Below are 21,553 nucleotides of genomic sequence, written 5' to 3' on the forward strand. Positions count from 1 at the left end.
TCAAGGGGCACAATGCTCTGTCTTCTCCCTTCCCTCCCCTGCTGCTGGCTGCATCCCAAAAGAATCAGAACATCCCTTGTTAAATTCCCTGAGTCAGGAAACAGTGGAAACGCTGCTTTTAAAATTCTTATAGCAGGGAGGAAGTATTCTGGGAAGCGTATTAAAAAAGCCTCTACAGTTAAACTGTAAATAAACTGGCTACCTAGTTGAAATGGGCAAGAGTCTTAGGAGCATGTTAAGACAACAGAAAACAAGGGGGAGATATGGAAAAAACACAAATCATTGATAGTAAAATAATTTTATTTAGTTTCTTTTTTTAAAAAAGGTAGCAATTCACATATAAATTTAGACCTCAAGATTACAGTGTATATTTACCAAAAGGAACATCCCTGAAGGAGGGATAGACTTAGAGCTCGAGTGAGCAAAGGGAAGCACACTCCGTGGGGAGTTTAAGTGGAAGGACTTTCTTTAAAACTTCACAATGCTATTTCCTTGTTCTTCAACTCTGCCATCAGGGCCTGTGGCTTGTAAGAAAACCCACATCCATCACTTTGAGGAAACAGCTTTTAGCTCATGGGAATAGCAAACATCTCTAGGAATGAAAGCACAAATGTCAATGATCCAGATTTCCCACCACAATCATTATTTATCTGCAGCAACAATATGACAGGTGAAAAGTTTACTTTTACAGTTCAGAAGTTCTTCTAAGGAGGGTTGGAGAACACAAAATTCATTCATAAAGAGAATGTATATATCATTAAATGAGCAAAAATGAAAAAATGATTCTCTCCATATTACAAATGCCTCTATAGTATAAGGCCCAGGGAAAAGACTCACTCAAATCTGGGATTTCTTTCCCATATAGTGTTTGGCACCACCGACAAGCTGTTACGAGACTGACCGGACTGACAGCGGAAAGGTTTCTGGAAGTGGTCCCACGACTCCTCTGTCTGGCTTGAACACAGTGTATACAAAAGGTGTCTTAACAAGCTGCACAAACTCAGGCTTAACTCAGGGGCACACTGTTTCAGGAAAGTCAATCTTAATGGAAAAAAGGCCCAGATGAAACAGGTCTCCCATAGCAATAGGTTAACTCTGTCATCCTCTCATGGAAGGTTAAATCCACTGGCTGCTTAGGAAGTCAGTGGAGTCCTGATCTCCTAGGGAAGGTGAAAGTTGGAGAACAACTTTGATTTCAGCATCTCAGGGCGAGGAGGGAAGGAGACAAAGATGATCAAGGATGCTTTCCAAGTTACTCTTAGAAATGTGGGCTCCTAACGAACAACGTTGAGAAGGAGAATCAGTGTGCTAATAACCAAGGCAGCCCTAGGATTTGGCCTTTAGGCAGAGGTACTGGGGCAAATGAATGTACCCCAAATCCAGTTCTAAAAAGAAAAACCCTGCAGTTATGATACAATACTGTGCAGTAAAAAACTAGGAATTGTATGCTGCTCCTATTTCCGGTTAAAGCCCTGTCCTGCTCTTGGCCAGCCAGAGCTGAGAGGTGACATATAAGGAGTTGTCTGTGGCTAAAAACCAGGCACCTTAGTCACACATGGCCTGGGACAGTGACGCAGTCAGTCATCACCCAGTGGAAGGGGATGCAGGGCCCCAAAGCTCTGGATCAAAGCAAAGGTTTCATTTCATCCAAAACTTCAAACCAAGCTCTATCTCTGAGCCTACTAATGCAAAAAACTAGTGATTAGGAATCTCTACGAGGAATCTCTGGTTGGGTGGCAAGATGCATGTCCCAGCAGGCCACCAATTCCACTGTAGGAAAACAAAAAGGTACAAACTGTATCAAGCTGCTGAAGTGGAAGATCATTTCCTGGGGAACTTCAGTGGACTGGATGCTAATCACACAGATAAACGCTGGGACTGGACCCCAAAGAGAGCGCCTCGGTCCCAGGTGTAATCAGTCTTCTTTACACTTACCACGTCCTGGTTGTCTTCTCTCTGGTCTCTTATTTCTTGAATGGCTGAGCACATATTTCTCTGGGGACCAATGTAAACATTATTCAATAGACCTCAGCTTAGAAAAACACAGCTTGTTACGTATTTAGTGTTTAACATTCCAGTGCAGGCAGTATCTTAGCATCAGACTTTCCCTCATTCATGAGGACCAGTTCAGGAAGGAACACAGGATACTTGATCAAACTGTGGCTGAAAAGACCATGTGAGTGCCAGACAGCTGGCTCTATCCTGCAAACAGGTGACAAACCAGGACTACCACAGGAGAGGCAGAACAGACGGAGCACGGAGCACAAGTTCTCTGTAAATCTGAAGAGTCGTATAACCATTGTTCCCACTTAACCCCTTGGGCCATATCTTGATATGGGAGAACATTTCCACCTCTTGCATCAACCTGTGCTCTCCTTGTTTTGGATGGGGCTCTCTCCAGAGGATTCAAGAGCCTCCGTAGAGGGGAGAGAGCTTTTTCTTCCAGTCCTAACATCTGAATATTTCAAAGCACAAGTGGAGTCCACGAACATGCTAGGGATGTTGCTGCCAAAGTAGATCTTACTGTTAGAAGCAATGGCCTGGTACCTTTTGAGCTCCAGATATTCCGGGGTCAATTTGTGCTGTATGGGGGCAAATAAGAGCAAAGGCATCAAGACACTTTGGTGCAATAGTCATCTCTCTGTTTCTTTACACACATTTTCCCTATTGCTCTCCTGAATATTATTACTCAACTCTGAATCAATGCCAATGACCCTCTCTCACTTGGAAGTGTGACTATCACATTAACGGCTATATTCCAGGCTTGAAGTTCCTTCAACAAGCTCCTGTCCTAATGTAGGAGAAGCTGTTCCTTTTTTAATAAAAAAAGGATTGGGGAGGGGGGTTTTGGGGAACAATAAATGATAACTCACTAAGTAATGATAATAACTAACATTTCTATAGTGACTTGGGGCCTATAAAGTACTTTAGTATAGGCTTTCTCATTTCATCTAGCTGAATTCAACCTGGAATCAGTCTGGCATTTCTGTTGGTTCTCTTGAGAGGTGAACAGGTCAATGGACGAAAGTGGCAGAGCTTCAAAGGAAGGGCCTGGGCTCATAACCTTATATTCAACCATCTGTGATTCTGCTTTTCTTGACCACATTCTAGAACTGGAGAAGATCTCAAGAAATCACCTGGTTTGGCCTCTTGTTTCTACCCAGAAGCTAGATGTTTAAACTGTTTGTGATGGACAGATGGTTGTCAATCACCAGATCTCTCTCCCTGTTACAGTGTTTTGTTTGTTTAAATTATGATGCCAAGACATATCCAACCAAAATCTCTCTAGGTTTGATTAAAACTCATTTCCAATGTTCCCTGCAATATACTCCTCCACAAGCCCCTCAAAACCTTCCTTAGTGTCCTCTCCTGATCTCAAGGCCCAGCCTACCCTCCAGGCAAAAGTCCATCTTGTCTTCACAGCCCTCCAATATCTTCCACTCCCTGGATCTATATCCTATCCAACTGATTCATATCCTCTGCAGAAACATTGCCATCAAATCTGGTGACAGTGCACAACCAAATTACTTCCTAAAGCCTTATTAATATAGCTTAATATCTGAATAGTATTTTTCAAAATAGCATAAAACTACTGCCCCTTTTAGCATAAGGCCGACCTCAGTGACAAGGTCTTGATACTTGTGGCTGACCAGCTTCTCCCATGACAGATTTGGATTGCTAGTTTTGTAAACTGAAGTTTCTCATCTTGCCTTCATCTTGACCAAATCCTATTCTGTTTGTATAGAGCTGTGTCCTCCAATATGTTAAGTTTATTTCTAAATTTATACTGGATTTCAAAGTACTGACAACTCTCATTCTGTCACCTATCATGTCTTATCATTTCTTCTGAATACAGATTGTATTGTTTCTTTCTAAATCGAAAGAGTTTAAGCACTATCTATACCTTAAATCTTGACCCTAATCCTTCAAACTGGATCATACACCTTAGCAACCTCTTTCTCTGTTCCAGTCTACTCTACAATTGATAACCTTATAAACCTTGGTCAGATCCTTCCTTTCTCAGAATACCATAGAGGTTCTAGCTGCCTCTTAATTAAATAATTACTGCTAACCAGGCCTGTACTCTCTAGACATAAATTTACCCTAGTCCTTACACAAAAATTGTTCACCCATACGTTACCCAACCTCCTTTCTCAAGTTATGACACATGAAATTCCTCATGACTAGAACACTTTTTAAATCCAATAAACAAGCAGTACTCAGCTGGGGACATTTGGAAACATGTGTGTTGGGACGGGATGTTGACTGTTAAAATAACTGGTGAGCACTACTGACGTTTAGTAGGTGAGGGCCAGGGATGCAAAATATCCCATAATGCATGAAATAGTCTTCCACAATAAAAAGTATCTCACCCCAAAATGCCAAGAATGTCTCTGATGAGACACACCGCTCTAAACAAGCTTAGCATCTATCCAAAACAGCTCCCTTATCTGGGAAGCAATTCTAAATGAACTTTACTCTTCTCCTGTCACTCTTGTCATTTCAGGAGAAGACCCTCAACTTTCCTGATTATTGAGCCCTCACACAGCAGTACAAATGAATGGACTGATGGCATTTGGCCTGTGTTTGTATATCTGCCTGCCTTTGTCCCAGCTCCCCACCTTTACAAGGAACTATACAAAGTTCCCTACCCAGTGAGCGTGGAGTATGTCTTGCTAAGTGACTGGCTGATTCTAGAGGGTGTGATGGCAACTACCCTTCCTTGACGCTGGATAAAATCGCCTCTATCACATTAGGGCCCCCTACCAGAGAAAGCAAAGCCCCCAAGTGTATTATTAGGAGAGTGGCTTGGAGAGCCAGTCACCTTGTTTGAAGTGGCATATTTGTGTGCAGCATAATATTCGGCATCTGCTTTCGCCTTCTCTCGGGCCAGGAACGCGGCATCTAGAAAGCAAAACAGAGTCAAGGTGTTTAAAACAAAGGAAAGTTGCAATCCGTTTCCTCAGCTGGGTGAGAGTTCAGACTCTACCTTAAGTAGGTGTCCCTTTCTCCATTGCCTGATATTTCCATCACTTACTTTACTTATTAAAGGCATGTAACAACATTAGCAGTTTTCAAATCCCAGTCCCCAGACAGCTCTTTCTCAAACGGGAAACTCTTGCCAATGTCGAATAACTCTCAGCTCATCTGAGCCCAATTCATTTTCCACCTAAAATTGCTCTTTCTTTCCTCTAGGCCCATCACCCAAAGCCTCACACCCCTCCCAGGCTCTAGGCTTCAGGTAAAATAAATAGGTCCAGACTCATATGAAACCTCTGCTCTGTTCATTGCACTGTCTCCATCCCCTCTGAATTTGATCCAGAATCAGTGATGTCAGCAGAATGACAGAAAGCAGCAGCGTATAAACAAAAGAGGTTGAATGCTTGGTTTTCAAGACTGTGAGCTAAGAACATCCACATCTCACTACGTGAAATCAAGGAGTTTAAGAGCCTCTGTGAAAACTGGGGCTTCTTTTTTTCCCAGGTAATTTTTTTGTTATTTTTTGGGTTGACAGGTAGAAAACAAACTGGTGAGGGTGGAGTTTCTTTTTTTGTACATTCTTTATAACTGATGATGGGTAATTCTCATACTTTGTCTGCCTGAGAACAAAGTGGTAGCAAATAGGCCTCAATTTAAGGACAGAAAATAAGGCTGGGTTACCCAGAGTCACAAACCAAACCAAGAGCTAGATATGTAATGGCAATTTTTAAAAAATCTGTCTAGAGTATCAGGCCAGCCACTTCCTCCAGACCAGATTATTCTGTCTCTGGCCTTCCCACCCCCATAATCAAGGGCCTGATTCCTGAGCAGAGAGGCAGCAGTTCAGGACAGTCAGAGCCTCTCTTCTCCCTGATGTACCTTCAATTTCAGAAATGCGCTTTTCAGTTTCTTTCTCCATCACCTTTTGCTGAAACCGAATTTTTGCCACTTGTGCAATCTTCTCTGCTTCTATAATTACACATAAAAGAAGACACATTCAAAAACATTTCTCTAGTTCCAGAGCTACTTAGAATCAGCAGCACGCAGTCTAACATTTAACTACATAAGGTTTTATGGGCTAATTGTTCATTAAGTTTTATCTACCAGACTATAAATAATTCAACAGAAAAAAGGGAATTTATTTCCTATGTCACGTTCTATTTTGACAGTGCTAGTTTTGTGGGAAGGGGGAGTACAAAATGCAACAATTCCAGTCCTTCGTGGGATTAAATAGCAATGGTCCACAAGCTAATGTGGAAAAAAAGATACTTCATGAAAGTACTCAGAACAAAAACAGAGCAACATAAATGCATGGCAACACAGGACAATTTATATAAGGTGGGAGGAGAAAGAAAGAAGAAGGAAGATAAGTTAAACCAAGGAAGGCCTTCTGGAAGAAACCTTAAAGAAAATAATGGACATGACCTAGGAGGACACAGCAGAAAGCGTAAACAAAGACAAGAAGGTATGAAGGAGCAAGTCACAATGAAGAGGTGATACGAAGCCAGCCTATAAGAGAAGACAACAAAAAATAATAGAGGGTTAGAAGACCCCTGTCTTGAGTGACAGGCTAAGGAATTTAGCTTTAATATACTCAAGATTAACTGTTAAGTTACCATCAGGAAAACGACATGATGAAAATAGTATCACAGGAGGAGTATTCTGACTGCTGTAGAAGATAAAAGAGAAAGCAGGATAATTCATCTGAGAATGTGAAAACAAGTGTTGTGAGTGAACAAGTCAGTGGCAGCAGGCAATTACAGGCAGTGAAAATGAAATACCCTTCATAAACCTTTGGCCTAACCAAAGGATCCAGGACCAGGGAAGAAAGACTCTAATTACACTTTGAACTTAATTAGTGCAATTCTTGAAGAACATTCTCAATTCTCCTTTTCAGCCAAAGAAGGTGAGTATTTTAACATATCTCTGGCCCTTGGAGAAATGCATAATGGAATGAAAATTTTCAAGTGGTTTCTTCCATCTAGAAGAGAGTATCCTTTATCAACAACCTCAGGGCATACTTCCCTATTTTGTCATCAGATTAAAATCAATCTATAACATACCATACTAAAAATAGACTACTGTGTTCAGCTGGGCTAGAAATTTAGCAGAAACTCAATTTAGCTATAAGCAGAAACTCAAGCTAAAACTTGAATAAAAGATGAGGGATCTGAAGCTTGCAGCTAGAACCCAGAGAAGAGTGTCTCAACACAGGGGAACCGCTGAGGTAATCCCATGTAACACTGTTCTCTGACATGTGGGGATAAAAAAGAGCATGACCAGATTTCTAGTTCTAGAAAAATGGTGGAGTAGGCCAATGAGAAAAACCTTTAGCTAACAACACCTTAAAGTGCTAGATAAAACATAAGTTTGTCTTTTAACACATGGCTGAGATCATTAGAAAGAATGGAAGATCCTCAAGAAACATAAGCAAAGGGAGAGCTGAGAGCCTGTCTGGTGGCAGCCCTGGGGGTGGAGAGGGACTTGGGAGGGAGAGAGAGAGGGACTATTGCCCATGCAGGGCCAGGAGATGAGGCCTTGAGATGTTAGAACTGAGACTTCTGTATAAAACCAAGACCACTAAAGGGCTATAACTCCAATGACACTAAAACACTCTCCCTACCAGGCCAGTGAGAAGCAAGCTTTTCTCTACCTAGCCACAAAACAGTGAAACTGGAGAACATCCAAAGACAGAGAGAAAAATTTTAAAAGTAAAAAGAGAAGAAGAGCGCCCCCCCAAAATGAAATAATACTGCCAAGTGACAAAAATAAGTTTATTTGGGCTTAAAACTGTAGGCTAAATTACCATTCAAGAATGAAATAAAAGCATTTCAGACCAAGGAAGACAGTAAGTTTTCCACTCCTTAGCCTTCACTGAAAAAAAAAAAAAGCAGAATAAAGAATGAATTGTCAGAAGCAGTGGAGAGGAAAAAATTATATAACACATGTAAATCAAAACAAATGTTAACTGTAAGAATCGATGATGATAATCAATGAGGGAATAAAAACAACATGAAAGTAAAATACTAGGCAACAATAATATGTAAAATTGGGGGACAGTGATAAGAATTAAAGCATTCTAAGGTATTGTTCAAGAAGAGGATGGAAAGAATGATTACTTTAGACTTTGTCAAGTCAGGTATGCTTGTTAACATTTTATAGATAATAACTAGTTATACATTCTAGAAATAGAATGTAAAACTTCCAATCAAGTGAAACGAAGAAAAGAATAAAGAAAATTCAATCAACTCAATACCAATCAGAAAAGAGGGGAAAAAGAAGCAGAAAAATAAATGCATGGTAAATAGCACAAAACAAAACAATACAAACAAATCCAAATATAGCAGTAACCACAATAAATATAAAAAGACTAAACTCACCAGTTAAAAGACAGATTCTCACATTGGATAAGATAACAAAATCCACCTATATGCTGTTTACAAGAGACACACCTAAAACATAATGACACAGAAAAGTTGAAAGTAAAAGGATGGGAAAAGATACATCAAGAAAATAACTAACCAAGAGAAATCTGGCATAGCTATATTATCATCAGACAATATAGACCTTAAGCCAAAAAGCATGTTTGGGATAAGGAGGGTTATTATATAAAAGGAGCAATTCTGCAGGGAGATGTAACCATCCTGAACCTGAATGCTCTTAATGATACAGCCCCAAGATACATAAAGAAAAAACATTACAAGTCAACAAATCCATGGTTATAGTGAGAGATTTTAACACACCTCTCTCAGTAACTGATAGCTCAAGAAGGCAAAAATTAGAAGAATACAGAAGATGTAAACAACACAATTCATAAACCTGACCCAATGGATCCAACAAATAGAGTACATACATTCAATCTTTTCAAGCACACACAGAACATTTACCAAAAAAGGACCATGCACCGACAGGCCACAAAGCAAATTTCAACAAATATTTAAGAATTCATGTAACATCATATTTTCTGACTACAATGCAATAACATTGGAAATCAACAACAAAAAGGTAGCCCCTTGAAAACCCATTCCATGAGAAATTGAAAAATATACTTTTAATAATCATGAGCCAAAGAAGAAATCATAATGAAAATGTTTTTTAAAAAATTAAAACTGAACACCAATACACTACATTTCAAAACTTGTGAGATGTTAACTAAAGCAGAACTTAGAAGAAAATTTATAATCTTACATGTTTTCATGAGGAAAGACTGAAAACTAAAGAATTAAGTAACTCAAAAAGCTAGAAAAGAACCAATGAGTAAACTCAAAAAAAGCAGAAGCAAAGAAATAATAAAAATAAAGTGTAGGGGCCGCCCGGTGGCATAGCAGTTAAGTGTGCACGCTCCACTTCAGCGGCCCAGGGTTTGCAGGTTCGGAGCCTGGGCACGCACCGACACACTGCTCGTCAAGCCATGCTGTAGCAGTGTCCCATATAAAGTGGAGAAAGATGGGCATAGATGTTAGCCCAGGGCCAATCTTCCTCAGCAAAAAGAGGAGGATGGGCATCAGATGTTAGCTTAGGGCTGGTCTTCCTCACAAAAAAACAAAGTGTAAATAATATAATTGAAAAGAAATTGACAATAGCATCAACCAAATCAAAATCCAGCACTCTGAAAAAGTGAATAAAATAAGACAGACCTCTGGCAAAACTGATCCAGCAAAAGAGAAGGCATAAATAATTTTAGGAATGAAAAGGGGGCATACAGATTTGGTAGAGGGTTTTAAAAATCATAAGAGAATTCTACAAATTTATGCCCCCAAATTTGAAATATCAGATGAAATGGACAATTTTCTAAAAAAGCATAACTACCAAAACAGACTTAAAAAGAAACAAATACCCAAACAGACCTATACTTAAGATAAAAATTAAATCAGTAGGTTAAATTTTATCACAAAAACAAACAAGTATACCAAGAAGCACACACCCCAGTAGATCAAGATGGTTTTTACAAGTGAGTTCCATCAAACCTACAAAGAGGAGATAAAACATATTTTATACAAAATGTTCCAGAACACAGAAAAAAAAAGTAATGCTCTTCAACTCACTTTGAGGCTAGTGTAACCACGATACAAAAAAACACCCGACAGTAAGAGTACAAGAAAAACCAATTATAAGCTGACTTCACTTACGAAAATAAAAGTAAAAATTCTGAAGAAACTATCAGCAAGCCATATAGAGAAATGTACTGTGGTGAACCTCTGACATCGTGACCAAGTGGGTTCATCCCAGGAAGACAAAATAATTCAGTAATAGAAAATCTATTAATATAATTCACCACAACAATAGCTTTAAAAAGAAAAATTATATGGTCATCTCAACAGATACAGTTTCAACAGCCATTCATGATAAAAACTCTTGGCAAGCAAGAAACAGAAGAAAACTTCATTAACCTGATTAAAGTTAAATACAGCAAACATCATCAGGACTATTAAACTTAGGAATAAGACAAGAATGCCTGTCACCACCTTTCTTTCCAACACTGCACTGGAAGTCACAGCCTAAAGCAGTAAGATAAGAAGAACTAAAAGGTTTGGGACTACCAAGAAAAACCAGAACTGTGCTCATCTGAAGACAACATGATTGCTCACATGGGAAATCCAAGAGACTATTAGAAATAATAGCATTTTCAGCAAGACTGCTAAAAAAAAAACTCAACAGCATACCTATACAAAAGCAAAAATCAGTTAGAAAATGTGCCTTCAAAAAAGAGCCTATTTATAATAGCAAAACTCTTGAGGAATATACAGGAATAAATCTCTAACAAAGAATGTGCAAGAACTTGAAGAAGAAAATTATGACACTTTTTGGAAAGATATTTCTCATAAATGGAGAAATAGATTCATAAGACTCAATATCATAAATATTATAATTCTCTCCAAATTGATGTATACAAGTAATGCAATTCCAATCAAAACCCCACCACAGTATTTTACAGAACTTGACAAGAGCTGGTTCTAAAATTTATATGGAGGAATAAATGGCTTAGGATAATCCAAAACAATTTTAGGAATAGTTAGGAACAGTTAAGAGGAAAAGTTAAGGAGAAACTTGCTGCTTTCCCAGATAGCAAGGCTCAAGATAAAAGTTCCAGTAATTCAAACAAGGTAATACTGGAGAAGGATGGACCAAGAAATTGAAACAAAACAGAGACCTAGCAACAGAACAAATTATACATAGGATCTTGTTATATGACAGATGTGGCATTAGAAATAAGTAAAGGAAATAATAAACTATTCAATAAAGAGTCTAAGACAACTGGCTTGCCATTTGGAAAAAAGAAAATTGAACTCCTATGTCACACTAAACTCTAAAATAATGCCAGATGGATTCAAGACCTGAATATGAACAGCAAAACCTTAAACTTTCAGAATAAAAGTTATTACTTCGGAGTTGAGAAAGAATTCTTTTTTTTTTTTTTAAATATGCAATGCTTCATGAATTTGCGTGTCATCCTTGCGCAGGGGCCATGCTAATCTGCTCTGTATCGTTCCAACTTTAGTATATGTGCTGCCGAAGCGAGCATGAGAAAGAATTCTTAAACAAGACAGGAAAAGTAAAACCCAGAAAGGAAAATATTGATGAATTTGATTACATGAAAATTAAATATAGTCATGCACCGCATAACGACATTTCAGTCAACGACAGACCACATATACAAGGGTAGTCCCACGAGATTAGTACCATATAGCCTGAGTGTGTAGGAGGCTATACCATCTAGGTTGGTGTAAGTACACTCTATGATGTTCGCACAATGACAAAGTCGCCTAACGACACATTTCTCAGAACACATTCCGTTAAGCAAGGCATGACTGTATATACGTACATCCAAGACATCATAAAGTTCAGACAAGCCACAAATTGAGAGAAGATGCTGCAATGCACAAACCTGGGAAAGGATTAATATCTAGAAGATATAAAGAACTTCTACTAATCAGTTCAGAAAAAGTAATCAAATAATGGGCTAAGGATATCAACAGGCAATTCACATATAAAAAAAGGAAATCTTAATGACCAATAAACAATATTCAACTTTACTAGTAACCAGGGAAATTCAAATTGAAATTACGTGATATCAAGTCCACCATCAAACTGGCATACATTCTAAAAAGTCTGATAACTCCAAGGCTTGAGGAGTATGTACAGAAATGGAAACTCAATATCGCAGCACAGAAACTGGAACTCAAACACTGCTGAAGAGAGGGTAAAATGGAAGAAAACTTTGGAGAGCAATTTGGCAATATGTTGTAAATTTAAAGATGTGTGCACCCTATGACTCAGCAATTCTACTTTGAGATATGTATTCTAGAGCAGTGCTTCTCAAACTACCTGTGGGAAAGCTTTTCTTTTCTTTTTTTCGCTATTTCAATCTGTTAGGAACCAATTTTGTAAATTACAATAAAAATGAATTACTAGGAAAAATATCAAAAAACAAAACCATAAGCTCCAGTTTTTTATTACAGATTCAACAGACAAAATTATTGTGTTAAAATGCGGTAAGAACTTCTAAACACTTATTCCCAATTTCTGTACTCATCTCATTGTGGATCAAAAACAAAAAGCTGGTGATAGAGCACCAACTCCCACCACATGTTGAGTAGCACTAGTCTAGGAAAACTCTTGCATGTGCACAAAAAGACACGGATAAGGGAATCACTGCAGCACTGTTTGTAGTAAGGAAAAACTAGAAACCACCTAACTCTTCATCAGTAATCCATCAGAATTAACTGAGGTTCACTCATAGAATGAAATATACAGCAGTTAAAAATGAACTAGATCTACATGTATCAATATAAATAAAACTCAAAACAATGTCAGTAAAAAAGGCAAGCTGTGAAATAAAAGGTAAAGTTTGATACCATTTTTGTAGTTTAAAACAATTCTATGAATTATTTATTGCTCCGTACTGATAGTAAAGGTATAAAAATATGGACAGAAAAGATATACATCAACTTTAGAATAGAAGCTACTCTGAGAAGACAGGTAAGAAATAAGACAATGGAAGGGTACAAAGGAGGCTTCAAACAGATACACAAATTTTTTCTTAAAAGAAAATATGATCTGAAGGAAATATGGCAAAATGTTAAGCTTTCATTATATTGTTCTCTATACATTCTTGCATATTTGAAATATTTAATAAAAAACTTCTTAAACTTTCAGTATCCCAAGGAACAAACAAATGAGAGCCTAAGATGGCAGTTTAATATACGGTACCTGGAGTGTTAGGGAAGCCACTGTGATACAAAATGTGCTATAAGCACTCCTGCTGTATTTTCGAAGACATCTATCTATCTATCCAGGCAACATCTAACTATCCAGATAAAACTAGGCGCATGTCAATAGCAAGGATGCATACTATAATCCTGAGCTTTGGCCAGAAAACTTCCTATTCTCAATCTGTATAAACAAAAACCCTACTCCACAGAGGCTAAAGCTGCCCCCAAACCTTATCCACTCTCCCCCTCCTAGAAAAAGACAGCAGTGGGAGCCAACAACATGGTGGAGAACCAAAGCACTTCATTAAGTACCAGCCTCATCTACTTTTAAAGGCTTTAGGACATCAGAACATACAGAGGAGTTTCCAGAGTCCTCCACTATGTATGATGCAATCTTATTTGAGTCCCATCAGTATCCAATATAGGACAAACTCCTAACACATGTACTTAGAAACGTCCATTTCAGAAAGAAATTCAAGTACCTATAACAGCCTTTTTTCTCTCTGTCTCAGCTTCTTTCTCCACAACCTTTTGTTTCTGTGCAGCTATAAGAAGTTTTGTCTTCTCAGCCTCCCTGTGGAGCAAAATATTACAAAAATTAGAAATGATGTGCGTCACAGACAGTAATTCTGACTCTATAGTGAGTCAGAGAACCATTTTCAATAAGAACTTTCTGACCCATTAAGGTAGGCAAGAGGAGCGTTACCCTATTTTACTTACAATGAATCTGAGGCTGAAAGATTAAATGATTTGCCCAAAGTCACTCAGACATAGGAATCAAATTTAGTACATCTGAATTTTAGTCTGACCTCTTCCTCTAATTGTATCATGGAAAGGCCTGTGATCTGGAAGTATCTGGAGTATAAAAATGCTTCCTTTGCTTTTAGGCCTCCAACTAGCCCATACAGCACCTCTGGACCAATTAGCATAAGGCACCAACCTCTGGGAAGATGCAGTCCCTCAGGCGCATGGTTTGGCAAGTAGAAGGGAGCTGGATTTCAGCCCCTCCTCAAGCAGACACTCTCGTGTAGTGGCTCTATTTGTGGTACAGAAGATATATCTAGGCGGCAGTTATTAGATGGTGATCTGGGGTTCAATGTAAAGAAGAATCTTCTAAGAATCTGAACTTTCTAATAATGGAAATGGCTGGCCTATCACTAAGCATGTACAAATGACGACTGGGTGACCACATGGCAGAAATGGTATAAAAACAGATAACTATTGGGTAGGAGGTTAGATTGGATGATCCCAAGGTGGCTTTTAATTCTGCAATTCCAAAAGTCTACAAAATTAGCAAAGATCCAGAATTATCTGAAAAGTAACTCCAATAGTTTCCCCAAAACATTTTCCCCCAGACTCTCCCCTTTCCTCCTGCCAACAGTGATAAAGACATAAAATGATATTCTGGATACTCTGAGTTATTTGAGGGCAGAGAACACAGAGTATTCATCTTTCCATCACCAGAAGCTATCATATTTAAAGCCTAAGACATCCTGAGCCTTCAATAAAAATTTTTTCTGTAAATGGATCAGACCCATGATCTATCCAGCCTGGCACTCTGTGCTTTATAGTTTTAAAAGAAGAGTTCCTTTTCTACAATGAAAAAGAGAAAATAAAACTCTGCATAATAGAAGATACAGACTTGGGAACAATAAGGATTCAGAAGTGTATCACTCCATAAAGAAGTACTATTACTTCTTGTGCTGCCTGTATTTATACATCTGTTGTATTCTTGACTTTTGCAAAGTTATTTTTCCAGCATTTCATATTTTTCCTCTTAACATATCACCCAAATTTCCTCAAGACTTTTGTTTCTACTTTTCAGTACCTGCCACACAAGAATAATATTGCCATTTCAACTGCAATGGGTATTCCCCTAAAAGGGATTTTCTAAAATACTTAGAAACTAATTTCATGTCAAGCAAGTAACTTCTCATTCCCAGTCAGTCCTGGACACATAAAAGAGAAGACAACCAGAAGTCAACTCAGGCAAAGCTTCCCCAGAGGCAAATTATAAAGATCCAGGTCTAATTTTAGATACACAGTCACATACAATGGAAAACCAAACTTTATACCAACAAGGCGTCTTACCATTATAACACACTAACAGAGTACAGGCACTCTCTTCAACCTTAACAGCTAGGACTCTTTCTCTCTTATACTAATATTTAATTCAAGGTATTATTCACATCCAAATTATAGCTCGTTAGGCTTCAACAATATTCTACAGCAAACTGCATCCTTAGCCCCTGAAGGTGCTCCTGAAATGTCTATACATAAAGAGAATACTAATAAGAGTGTAGTGGGAAATAAGATACCAGAATAGGCAATATTACTAGAAATAAAGTATGGAAGACAGATACAGACTCCACCCCAGAGTGCAATCTCTCACACATAAGTTTCCTCTAGAATGTATATTAATGTGTAGACAGCCCTAAATAAAAATATTGGGATCCCATGCATATTACTCACATTAACTCAAAATTTCTTCTTATGGCTTCTGGGATTTTGGGTTTTGTAACACGCACAGCCTAAAAAATAAAAGTGAAAAAGCCAAAGTATATTTGAAAAATAAATCCTCAAACTAAATCTACAGAAGAGCTCCTCAAATGAAACTAATAAAACAACTATGACACAGCTGCCTACTAACGTGTGGGAATTCCACTAGAAAATCTACTTTTCATGCCATCACACCAGGAATCAAAGATAAGCTGCTTCTTGTTTCCTTAAAAAAATGCCTGGCTACAGGAAAAACCACTCTACCCATTGCGGAAATAAACTCCAAGGTTCTCCCTTAAAAGACCTTTCACAAAGCTCTTTAGTTGGATACTTTTGTTTCCTTTTCAAACCTGCAAACCAAAGAAACAGAAAGAAGGCAAAATTCCAAGATTTAAATTGTAAAGTAGGAAACAGTTAAAAATAAAAACAAACAAAAAACCCAGGTCAGTAAAGCAACTTAGCACAGTGGGCAGTAACTGAATTTACCACTTCCTAACCTGCAATCACTCAGTACTAGCTGTAAATAATCAGCCTAACACTGAAGGAAAACAAGTATCTAGCCTAACACTGAAGGAAAACAAGTATCTATTAACAGTTTACATTCTTTCTTCCTAGAATCTCACTTAGAACAACGTCTACTTGTCTCTGCACACCTTGTTTACTAGACACTTTGTTTCCCTAACCAGAGTGTACTTGGACATAATTAAGATTATCTACTTGAAAAGTGCAATAGTTTTTTGAAGGCTAACTTTTCTACATTAGGACTTGATCTCTCAAAAGCTTCTCATTTTACTACACATCCCTCACCACCCACCTACACTGCAAAAGCACACAAACCTTGCTGATCTGAAGAAAGTTATAATTTAACCCCCCTGCAAACCGGCTAAACTTTTAAGCAACATACCTTTCCCTATGTAAAAGAGAACAGTCAAATCTGTACATAATTTTGAGGACTATCATAACTAAATACAAGAATTAGAGTGAAATGGAATAAGAAGCTGGGGAACTGCGGTAAAAAACTCATTACATGCTGAAGGTGACGCATGTGAGGCCAAAAGGAACAACACATGGAGATATCCACAAGACAAAAATTCAGAACCAGAATTTGTTGAGAGATGCCAGATTTCACTATGTTGACTCCCAGAAATACAGATGACTTCCAATATGTTTTAATATGATTCAGAAGGAAGCACTGTCATATTGCATTTAATTAGAAAGACTGGCCATATATCTTTTTAGTCTTATAAAAAGATGCACAAAATAGGACTGTCTTCTTAAGACTTCAATCTTGCTGTATGAGGCTGAAGAACATACTACACACTTGCCAATCTTGGGAAATCTCATAATTTTCAAATACGTGAAAATATAAACACCCACTGTAACAGATACCATGAGTAAGTTGCACCATAAGAGATTTAAGGAATAAAATGACAACATATCCAAAAACAATGGCCAAAAGACACACACACACACACACACACACACACACACACACACAGTGGGTGGAGAAAGGGAAAAATAAGGATGAAACATGTATTTGTTGAAACTGACCCTTGGGTCATAAGCATATATTGTAAACCAAAAAAGCCCGCATATAATATAGTCACTCCCTTAAATAACATAGAAAAAAATTACCAAGGAAGCCTATTTTCACCACTTTAATTCGCCACTGTAGTTGTTCAAGAGGAAAAATGGGGCATAAACATAGAGAAGGGAAAAATTAAAATAGTGATTGTTACAGAGAATGTTCATTCAACAACAAATATTAATTGGGTGCCTAGTCTGTGGCAAGTGCTGTTTATTCTAGGCGCTGTGGATACAGCTATGAACAAGGCAAGGGTGCTCTCAAGGAATTTAAAATTTTAAAGGGAGAAAACAGACAACAACAAAAAGCAAAAATATGAACAAGAGAATTTAAGTTATTAAGTGTTATGTGAAGAATTAAAATAGGATAATTTGGGGACTGGGAAATACTAGGTTGTGGAGGGGGAAACCAAGATTTTTATTTTGGCATAATTATATAACTAAAAAATCTAAGGAAATTCATGAAGTTTCAGTCAAGCAAGATAAATAGTACAACTGCTGTACAACATTGTACCTGTAGTCAATAATAACGTACTGTACACTTTTAAAGTTTGTTAAGAGGGTAGATCTCATGTTAAGTGTTTTGACCACACACACACACACACACACACACACACACATTTAAGGAAATTAACCAAAAAAATTACTAGCGACAGTGATTTCAGAAAACTTGTTAATGTACAATAAATTCACCAAGAATCACTTGCATTCCTCAATGCTTAAAAAAAAAAAAGACTACATATTTAACAGCATTAAAACTCATTAAATCCATGAGTATTAATTTAATTTGGGATATGAGCTTCTCACCTAGGTCAGAAATTCTAAAAGAAACAAAAATGACAATGATATGATTAAGTTAAGCCATAAACTATGTTTCTAATTTTAAAACTTATATGCCAATTTAAGTATCTGATATAGCTTAAAAATATCAATAACGAAAACTCATTGGAAGAATATGCTGGTAAAAATATCAAAGGCATTTGTGAAAAGACAATGTGTCTTACCAGATTTTAAAAGTGAATAAAAAGTTGAATTATCATAACCATATGGTAATGTGAAAATAGGAAGGCTGAAAAATAGACGAAGTTCTAAAAATGCATTCCAACTATCATTAAGAAACTATTTTATAACAAGACTAATGCAACCAAAACAATGGAGATCTTGATCAACCAGTTTAAAAATGTATTATAAAGTGAAATTTTTTATTCAATAAATTTTTATAAAAACAACAAATAAACATAACTAAATTTAAAAGATCCTTCTTGCTGCTGTGCAGAAAATGACGTGACAAGGGTAAAAGTGGAAGTGGGGAAACGAGAAAGGAGGTTACTGTAGAAGTCCAGGCAAGAGATGGTGGCTTGGCTTAAAGAGGTGACAGTGAAGATGGAGGCGGTGACAGTTTTAGATGGATTTTGGCTGTAGAATCAGCAGGATATGGGGACTGATTAAATGTTAAGAGTGAGGGGTTACTGAAGATGCCCCCCCACACATCTAGATTGGTCTGAGGAGAAGTGACATTTACTAACAAGAAGGAAAAACCAGGAGAGAAGTACATTTGACGGGGAAAGACCAAGGGCTCGATAACTAACGAAAGAATATGAAATAGAACGAGCAACAGAACAGAACAAACTCCAAAAAAAGACTCTACTACATAATGGAATTTAGCATACAATATAAATGGCATTTCAAACAAGGGGGGAGATGGGGGCATAAATTATTCAGTAATTATTGCTGCTACCAAATTGGGGAGAAGGAGGATTGGAGCCCTACCTCACAACTGACATCAAAATAGATTCTAGATGAATTCAAGACTTAAACCTAAAAATACAACTGTAAAAGTAGAGAAAGATGGCGTAATTTCTGATTTAATTTAAATTTCTAGATTTTAAAGTGGTGAAAGGCTATTGAAGCATGCCAGCACAGCAAGACACCATAAAGAAAAAATACTAAAATTACTACATAAAAGTTTAAAACTCCAGAATTGTCAGGGGGGAGAAAACTTAAATGGCAAAGAAAAAACTAGGATAAAATGTTTCCTATGCATCTAAAAAAAAGTTGCAATAATTAACATATTAAAAAATAGCTTATTTAAATCAATGAGAAAAACAAACGACAACTAAAAAATGAGCAAACACAATAAACAATTCACAAATGAAATACAAATGGCCAATAAATATCCTAGGGCATTCAACCTCAATAATTAATACAAAACACCAGATTTTCTCCAAAAGAATGGGAAGAGCAGGTGTGCACCTGCCGATTATTTCGGTACAATCACTCAATCAAATGTGTAGGAACTATAGCTCACCCACACTGCTGATGAGACAGCATAAGCTGCTAAAAACTTTTTTGAAAGGCAATTGGGTGATATGTACATAAAGCCCCCAAACGGGGCATACACTTTGATTCATCAATCCTACATTTAAGAATTTATCCTAAGGGAAAGATTTTAAACAATGCATGTATAAGCTTGGTCATCGCAACATGCATGTAATAGGAAAACTGGAAGCCACAGAGATTAATTAAATAAAACCATTAAAAGTGATGATGCAGCAAATCTTTACTTTAACTTGAAAAGATGCTTATATATACTGTTAGTGAAAAAAGCAGCTATGGTGTGACTCCACTGTAGTTTGCAGTATTTATATCTATATATAAACATATGTTCCTCTACTTTTCTATTAAGAAGAGTCTGGAAAGATATAATAAACTATGAAATATGTTATCTCCGCATAGTAAGATTCCTGGTGAATGTGACTTTGTTATTCATCTTTTTCCTAATATCTAATTTTTCAAACAACATATATAACACGTGGGTATAAAAATATCCAGGATATACAAAGTACTACTACAAATCAGTAAGAAAAAGAAAAACAATCCAACAGACAAATGGGCAAAGGATATGAACAGGCAATCGACAGAAGAGAGTACAAACTGCCAAAAAAAAAAAAATCAAAAGATGCTCAACCTCATTAATAACTAAGAAAATGCAAATCAAAGAGAGATATAACTTCATACTTATCCATATGGCAAAAATTAGCATGTCTGATTGCTTCAAATGCTGGTGAGGTTGTGGAGAAACAAGTATTCACATATACTGCTGGTGAGAACGTAGATTTGGGGCTGGCCCGGTGGCATAGCAGTTAAGTGCACGCCCTCTGCTGTGGCAGCCCGGGGTTCACAGGTTCGGATCCTGGGCGCATGCCGATGCACCACTTGTCAAGCCACGCTGCTGCGGCATCCCATATAAAGTAGAGGAAGATGGGCACAGATGTTACCCCAGGGCCAATCTTCCTCAGCAAAAAGAGGAGGATTGGCATTGGATGTTAGCTCAGGGCTCATCTTCCTCACAAAAAAAAAAGAATGTAGATTTGCACAGACACTTCAAAAGATACCTTATACATACAAGGAGATGTGTCAGGAATGTTCAATAACTATCATTTATTAATAGCAGAAAACTGTTAACAATAGGGAAATAGTTACGTAATATAAGGCAAGGAATTCTAGGGAGCTGTTAAGAATGAGCTAGATCTCCAAGTAACAACCTGGGCAGAATCTAAGAATCTATGACATTCACATTTAATATTTTTATTTATTTATTTATTTATTTATTTATTTTGTGAGGAAGACCAGCCCTGAGCTAACATCTGATGCCAATCCTCTTCTTTTTTGCTTAAGAAGACTGGCCCTGGGCTAACATCCGTGCCCATCTTCCTCTACTTTATATGGGACGCTGCCACAGCATGGCTTAACAAGCGGTGCGTTGGTGCGTGCCCAGGATCCGAACTGGATGAACCCCAGGCCACTGCTGCGGAGTGTGCCCACTTAACTCCTTGCACCACGGGGCCGGCCCCCACATTTAATAACTTTAAAATTGAAAAGCTACTTCAGCCACAGCTGAATGGACAATAAAGAGATTTTACCAAGTTAGCTCTGGACATTTCTTTTTTAAAGATTTTATTTATTTTATTTTTTTTCCCCCCAAAGCCCCAGTGGATAGTTGTGTGTCGTAGCTGCACATCCTTCTAGTTGCTGCATGTGGGACTCGGCCTCAGGACGAACGGAGAAGTGGTGCCTCGATGCGCACCCGGGATCCGAACCCGGGCCACCAGCATCGCAGCGCGCGCACTTAACCACCAAGCCACAGGGCCGGGCCCAGCTCTGGACATTTCAAATGTCCACTTAACTTTGGTGGCTCCCCTTCAGGCACCAGTCAGAGATAATGGCACAGCTTGAACAAGGACAGCAGAAAACCTTTGCCATCTTTCCCGTCTTGT

The 21,553-nt window shown here is 37.8% G+C and overlaps 1 protein-coding gene and 1 non-coding gene across 8 annotated transcripts in view; both read right to left on the minus strand.

Annotated features, from left to right (window-relative positions):
* Positions 1-282: 282 nt before the first annotated feature.
* Positions 283-21,553, minus strand: part of ERLIN1 (ER lipid raft associated 1) — a 35,620-nt gene continuing 14,349 nt past the window's right edge. For 3 of the 7 annotated variants that reach the window (XM_087432443.1, XM_087432442.1, XM_004427945.3), the window contains exons 8-12: positions 15,666-15,724; positions 13,676-13,767; positions 5,860-5,949; positions 4,826-4,905; positions 1,853-2,582 (exon numbers count right to left, since the gene is read on the minus strand). In XM_087432443.1, the coding sequence (XP_087288569.1) occupies positions 2,361-2,582; positions 4,826-4,905; positions 5,860-5,949; positions 13,676-13,767; positions 15,666-15,724 (543 nt within the window). In that variant the 3' untranslated portion in view covers positions 1,853-2,360. Of the gene's footprint in view, positions 2,583-4,825; positions 4,906-5,859; positions 5,950-13,675; positions 13,768-15,665; positions 15,725-21,553 lie in introns of all 7 variants that reach the window. The other 4 variants (XM_087432448.1, XM_087432445.1, XM_087432447.1 and 1 more) reach the window with 4 other exon arrangements.
* LOC147916878 (U6 spliceosomal RNA) lies at positions 11,397-11,503 on the minus strand. The gene has a single exon (XR_015552603.1). It is a non-coding gene; the product is annotated as a U6 spliceosomal RNA (small nuclear RNA).

The sequence above is a fragment of the Ceratotherium simum genome, chromosome 6, assembly GCF_057802395.1.
Source record: "Ceratotherium simum simum isolate JZ-2026a chromosome 6, ASM5780239v1, whole genome shotgun sequence".
NCBI classification, from domain to species: Eukaryota; Metazoa; Chordata; class Mammalia; order Perissodactyla; family Rhinocerotidae; genus Ceratotherium; species Ceratotherium simum.